The 7500-nt window shown below is 40.3% G+C and overlaps 1 protein-coding gene across 1 annotated transcript in view; it reads left to right on the top strand.

Moving 5' to 3' along the window:
- The window catches only part of LOC113813839 (plasma membrane calcium-transporting ATPase 2-like), a 95551-nt gene that overhangs the window by 17837 nt on the left and 70214 nt on the right, over window positions 1–7500 (top strand). Inside the window, exon 2 of the mRNA XM_070145264.1 lies at window positions 793–1443. Coding sequence (XP_070001365.1) covers window positions 1260–1443 — 184 coding nt within the window. The 5' untranslated portion in view covers window positions 793–1259. The remainder of the gene's footprint in view (window positions 1–792; window positions 1444–7500) is intronic.

Raw genomic sequence — 7500 nt, 5'->3', positions numbered from 1 at the left:
GAGGGAGGAGAGAGAAAGAGAGAGAGAGAGAGGGAGAGAGATAATGGGTGAGAATGAGGTAGATAGATGGATAGAAAGAGAGAGACAGATTGGGAGAGAGAGAGAGAGAGAGAGAGAGAGAGAGAGAGAGAGAGAGAGAGAGAGAGAGAGAGAGAGAGAGAGAGAGAGAGAGAGAGAGAGAGAGAGAGAGAGAGAGAAAGAGGGAGAGGGGGAGAGGGAGAGAGAGAGAGAGAGAGAGAGAGAGAGAGAGAGAGAGAGAGAGAGAGAGAGAGAGAGAGAGAGAGAGAGAGAGAGAGAGAGAGAGAGAGAGAGAGAGAGAGAACACCTATTAGAAAGGTTAAATTCAAGTAGAAAAAATATAAAGAAAGACTTTAGAAGATGACAAATTAATCTATGCTGTAGCTCTCTAATTCAACTTTCGAGTAATTATCATTCAATGATGAACCGATTCTTTCATCACCATGTTAATCAAGGGCACTGTTGTTATTGACCTTACTATGATAGTGATAGTATCAATATGTTTATCTTTACTGTCATGGTTACTCGTGACATGAGAATCTTTTTCGCTATAATTAAAGTCGAGCCATTATCACTGATTCCATTTTCATTTACAGCGATAAGATCAAAACTTTCCCAGCTGGTGACAGTAATCTCGATCCACTTACTATCACTAGATTTATTATCGGCAATTACTCTTTATTGCAATTATTCAGGCATTACTATTTCTCTTGGGAGGTAATTATTGCTATCATTAGTTACTGATTTACTGACCTTCTTTATCCTCATTTTCAGATGATGGAGCTTCGCGTTTTCAAGGAGACCCTCCTCACGCCCACCTCACCTCCAGCCCACGCCCGCGGGTTAAGTTGTCGTGAGGATTTACAACCAACACCCACTCCTTAGGGTTTTGAGAGAAAACAGCATTGTCCACGAAGACTAGAAAGGTTTCTAGTACGATCGAGAAGCTGCGGTACGAGATACCTGATCCAGAAGAAAAACTCGCCATTAGTTGTATTACAGTGACGAAAAACAAAGCATAAACAAACAAACAAACGAAGTTATGAAACTGTGAACCCTTCCCAGCCCCCTAAATCATAAAAAAATCCGATTTTCCAGAGTCGGAATAAAAATTTTTGTCCTCTCTATCCAAAAATTCCCACTTTTCCATTCCCCGTAAAGGCGGCTCACTATACACGAGTCCAAAAGCCAAGCGCATGTGTCAAGGGCGGGCTTCTGTTTGGCATGGGTGACCAGAATCTATGTACCGGAGGAGCATAGACATGTCAGCAAGTAACAATGTGCCGGGAAGTCAGTATGGCGTGTCCCCCCAGCAGCTCCGCGAGCTCATGGAGCTCAGGGGCGCCGACGCTCTGCAGCTCCTTCAGGAAGAATACGAGTCCGTGGAGGGCGTGTGCCAGCGCCTGCGGACTCACTCTACGGAAGGTCAGTGGCGCTTCTTGTGGGGATGGGCTTTGTCTCATTTTTACCATCGTTATTATTACTGTTGTTACCTTTGTCAGAGATATTGCTCTGGATATCTTTATACTATTATCGTCGTTTCTCGTCTTGAAGCTTTATAATCGTGCTCCCTATCATGATTATAACCTCTTCAATTACTACTATCAATGTTATCCTTATAATTATTATTATAATCCTATTGGTATTTTACTTACAGATATCATTAACAGACATAAACATGAAATACACAGGAAATATAGGTAAACACAACCGTCCTATTGCAGAAATAACCCTTTTCTTACACACATTCCCAGATTCCCGACGCCACAAGCCACCGACAAACCCGAAGAATAAAACTTACGCAATACTAAGAAGCGATTATTAATTCTTTGAAGTCTACGTGATCATATTCTAAGATCCGGGAATTTAAAATCAATACTCGACGAGCTGTCTTGTTATGGAACTTATTGAGATGAATCGTCCGTTTTCCCAATGAATAAACAACGCAACTTTTTTCTTTATCAGTATCATTTTCTCCCCACTCGCATCTCTCGAATACGCATTGCAGAGCAGAGAGGAACCGCCTGTCTTATATATGCATACGCTTGAAAAATAAATTAAGATGCAACATTTATTCTTCCCGGCGTGCACGATGGCCAAGCGAGTCGCACGAACACAGGACACCCGCCGAAATATTGAAGAGTGTGGGAGGATTCACCGTAACACTGGGAACTCTGCCTAAATACTATCATACACGTAAATACACATCGTATTGGTTAAGACCCGTCAGTGGGATACGTCCATTTTTTCCCTCACCTGCGATTATTTGTGCTGATTATCCCCACTTCCAAGTTTTCAACACTCGGCGCTGCTATCGTGTTAATTGCCTGTTTAGAATCCTATTAGCGGAGGCACACGACTCGTATTCGGATAAGCACGTGCTTCAGATGCGGGAGTCAACACTGGTGATTCTCGGGGGTCCGGCCGCCTGTCTATCCACTGGACATGAATGGGATCATATCTCGCGAACGCTTCACTTGGAAATCAAAAAGAGAATGAAATGCGTAAAAGTTTTCCAAGATCTAAACATCCAAAGTCATTAGTCTTTTTGTTTAACGGAAACGCTGACAGGCGAATACGAGATCTGTTCTTCGGGGAAAGGATAATCATAAAAAAGAGACAAAACCAATTGCAAAATACAAAGAAAAAAACGTCTTCGAACACTGCAGGATGCTTTGTTTGCGTCGGCCGTCTCCCGAGTAACCAAGTGGTAGACGCTGGCTTCACTTAATGGGTAAGGGAGGCCAGGAGGAGCGGGGTAGGGGGCAGGGGGGGAGGGAGAGAGGGCCCTTAGTGATGTGACTTTGTTGTCATGTCACCGTTGGGCTCCGAAGCGGCGGACATTTTATATGCTTTTTTCGTTGTCTATCACTATGTAAACGGGATTTCTGTGTCGAAGATTCAGATCCTGTTATGAAAAAGAGGATTTGATAATATCGCACGTTTCCCAGTAGCCCAGTAATATGATTTACCGAAAATGTCTCGCCAAACAAAGACAAGGACACTAACAAGGACACATATCTTCCTAGCAAGCAAAAGGTCATCGTGACAAGGAAGTAGCCTCACTTGTGACTTTGTCTTTCATCCTCGAGAAGTGTTATCGATAGCGTCTCATATTGTTGTTATTCGCCAGGTGCGCAAGAAACACGTTGAGTATGCAGTGATAATTCTAGCATTTCTTGCATCTTGCGGAGAGAGAATTCATGGGGAAAATGAACAAATATGCTTTTCATGTGCATTCACCAGCAAACACACACACACACATACATACACACACACACACACACACACACACACACACACACACACACACACACACACACACACACACATACACACACACACACACACACACACACATACATACACACACACACACACACACACACACACACACACACACACACACACACACACACACACAACGGACAGAGACGAAATAGGAACAGATTTCCTTATAGATGAAACTAATTCCCAGCAACTGTAACAGTAGATAAACATATAATCGCTCTTTTTATCATGAGAAACACCTCTATTTCTGCCACGTTGTAGGCAAGGAATCGAGGTCAAATGCAATAATAACGATGATAATTAAGTCTTAAACGACCCAACCCTTACAGTGTATGTTTACTGAAGAGACAGTTACTGATAATGAAACCAACATTCCCAGCTTGGTAATTGTGTTGTTATCACACTTCCGTTTACACAGGAAACATGTATGCATTGACGTATGAACCATTAACCTTTAGAAATGCAGAATGATAATGTAATCGTTTGTTATTCTTGTTTATTACTAATATTTTTCATTATTATTTTCATTTATTCATTTACATATTCATTGATTAATTATATCATGTGCATTCAGAATGATTATCGCCAATGGCCAAATCCCGACGTATCTTTAGCCATAACCAATCTGCCAAAAACATAAATAGTTACTATCCAATGTACAGTGTCTTGTTTCTTTGCACTAGAATTAGTTTCCTGATGATATTACTTATCAGCATAGGACTGTTATAAGAACAATGAGTGGAACTGTGTACTCTGTTTTAGGGCGATTGAGACCCCATAGATATATACGTTTGCATTGTTGGCCGTATAGTAAGCTGTTGAATCTCTTTCCCTAATCATCATGTTATGCACTACATGGTTTAGGAGAAAATCATAACAGAATACGGTACAACAGTATAACCCAATTCCTGGATTATCGCAATTATTTCTCATTTTTATCTTTCTGAGTGACTGATGATGATGATGACTGTGAAACAGATGATGAGGATCATGGTGAAGAAGAAGAGGGTGAAAATGTAGATGCTGATGATGATGATAATGATAAAGATGAAGCAGAAGACGACGAAGATATGAAGAAAAATAATGGTGATGATGCACCATTTTACTTTGTGCTGCGTTAATGTCATGTTTTCGTTCGCCTAGCACTGAATTGACCCTTTTTCTCTTTTTGTCTTATTAGAAATCGTTATATAGATGGACATCTCGGTGTGCGCGTGCTGTTCACCTTGACATGTTATTGGGAGGATGAATTAGAAGAAGAGCAAAATAATATAATTTTGTCCTGATGGAAATCAAATGCATATAACTAAAGAGAGACAATATTCAGTCTATTAATTACTCTAAAACATTTTATACATATGCATTCGTTGCTCGCATACTAATATTATGTTATTATATTTAATTTTCACTTTTCTTCATTTACAAAGGGGTTCACTTACAATGTTTCAGAAAATGCGTCACTGGGTATTTTAAGGTTCTGCAAAAAGAGCTTCAATCATGGATGGGATATTTTCTACTTACGCTTTCACGTTCCAAGTTTCAAAGCCCTGTCACTGGTCGATTATTGGTCACTGGCTTTATTGCTTTGGGATTCAGGCTGATACTGTTATTTTGTTTCTTGGTCATGGAATTCGATCCCCAAGCCAGACGAAGGGCGTTGGGCAGACAAAGGAATCTCAAGGTAGTTCAGCAGCTTTTCAAACCTTCGCTGTTGTGATATATGTACATACCCATTTACTCGAAACAGACCACTCTCAGATTTTAACATCTTCCATGTCTTCCTTATTCCTTCCGTTATTTTATTCATCCTTTATCCCTTTGTTTGTTTCCTTTCACCCCAGAAATCACATTTTCTCCAGTCCTCTGTTTCTCCCTCGAACCATTTCACGAACCGCCCTCGGGACTCTAAACTCAGCCACCCTTTGCACCGCCAGGACCAAGACCCGGAACCCGGTCGACTCCTTAGCGACCTCATTCAATATTGGCGACTCAGACAAAAGCTGGGACTCGGGTGAACTCAGCAACCACGAATGGATTAATGGATTTAGAGGGATATTCACGTATGCCGGAAGTAGATAGATATTCTAGAGAGGTACATACGCGGTTGCTGAGAATAGTTTGAGTAGGGGATTGGTGTATGGACATGAACTAGGTCAGACAAGCAGATAGGCAAAACAAATATCAAAATAGTATATAAGCAAATAAATATGCATGCTCATGCACACACACACACATACATGCGAGATAGAATGATGATAGAGATAAATAAACAGATGGATATATTTAAATAGTGATATATATGTATATTATATACATACATATATACATACATACATACATGCATACATACATACATAAATGCACACACACACAAACAAAAAAACAAACACATATATGTGAGAGAGAGAGAAAGATAGATAGATAGATAGATAGGTAGATAGATATATAGATAGACAGATAGATAGATAGACAGATAGAGGGAGAGAGAGAGAGAGAGAGAGAGAGAGAGAGAGAGAGAGAGAGAGAGAGAGAGAGAGAGAGAGAGAGAGAGAGAGAGAGAGACCCACGACCCTGGCACCAACCTCATATGGATTCCAAAGCGAGTTCGTGGTCCCAAGGATTCAAGTACATTTGCAGTGACATCGACCACAATGAAAGTTTGATGCCAGCGAGTGCCCATGTGAGCTCAATTCACGTTTGCCGACCCACAGGAGCCTCCGTGAGACCAGGTGGAAGAGATTCCTTCATAAGTGTGCTTTAGGTCGGAAAATATATATATTTATTCGTACTTTTAGGAAGAAATAAATGCCTTGTGAATTTCATGGGCATGCTTATACGCATCCGTTTAGTGGTGTCGGAACATACTTCCGCTGATCTGATTGCAACATTCTAAATTGAAGTGTTTCTACATAGAATGTATATCTATATTTATCTATATACCTGTTCGTATTAATATATGAGTTTTGTACCAGAAGAACCTTTACCAAAGAGTCCATTTAACGACAATAGGATATATTTTTATGATGTAAAAGTATCATTGTGCATTGAGGCCCAAATCTTAAAATCGAGAGGAAATTACCAGGAACAAGACCTTCTACCCCTGGCACACAAACAAAAGACATACACAAACGCATACATCAAGAAATGATGATAAATCCCCCATATGAGCCTTTGCCACACAATACACTGTAGAGTAATTCCTGTAACATTGCCTGCAGGAGAAACAAACTGAAGGCGTGAAGACTGCGCTAAACTAAAACGGAAGACTCGCTCACTTCCTTAAGCTAGGGATTACATTAACTCCTTCTACAGCAAGCATAAATACACATTACGACTGCCATTATTTTTCCGGGTTATTTTCGTCTGTCTGGTAGCAGTAACCATGGCAACAATGACTGTTTGTTGCGGCTTTATCGTTTTTATAAGTAGAGGAGGAGGTTTGAAGGGAAGATGTCACTTTTCGCTGCTTGTCATGGCTGTAAAGTTCTGTGGCGGGCTCTACTATCACGTGGGATAAGTTAGGATAATAATCTTGATATCATGCCACATAAACTAGCTTTCATCTGTTATGAAAATTGGAGCAAATTCGTAAAATTTACCGAGAGTTCATTATACGCTCTTTGCAACATTTTAGAATGACCAATAGATTTTACATACAAACGTAACACATCCTCAATTCACTAAATGCATAGTTTCTAAGATTCTATACGTAACTTCCAAAATAATGTATAATGAATTCGTGATAAAGAGGAAATATCCTATAATCAACAAAAATACAAAATGGGAGGAAGAGGGGAAGGAATTAAGGGAAGGAGACGGAGGCAAAGAGGGAAAAAAAAGGACGAGAGAGATAGAGATAGATAGATAGATAGATAGAGAGAGAGAGAGAGATGATAAAAATGTTATATCCTCAATAATAGTCAAAATGCCACTCTTGTACCTTTGTTCCCAAGGATTCCACTCCACGGCGCCCCCCTTGCTCACGTATTTATGTATTCGTCTTTTCTTTTCTGCTTTCTGTCAGTTCTTTTCTTTCCCTGTCGTCGACGTTATTCTGTCAATCCTTTGCGCTATTCATTCCTCGCCGCGTGTGTATTGGGTCCATTTATCATGCTGTGAAGTTTGTCGTTCTATTGTAATCATCAACACTGCATGGTTACCTGTGTTCTGGTTTCTTCTTTTTCGTTTTAA

The sequence above is a fragment of the Penaeus vannamei genome, chromosome 33 (genome assembly GCF_042767895.1).
Source record: "Penaeus vannamei isolate JL-2024 chromosome 33, ASM4276789v1, whole genome shotgun sequence".
Lineage (NCBI taxonomy): Eukaryota > Metazoa > Arthropoda > Malacostraca > Decapoda > Penaeidae > Penaeus > Penaeus vannamei.
Note: the sequence above shows the minus strand (reverse complement) of the source record. Positions and strands in the feature narration are given on the sequence as shown.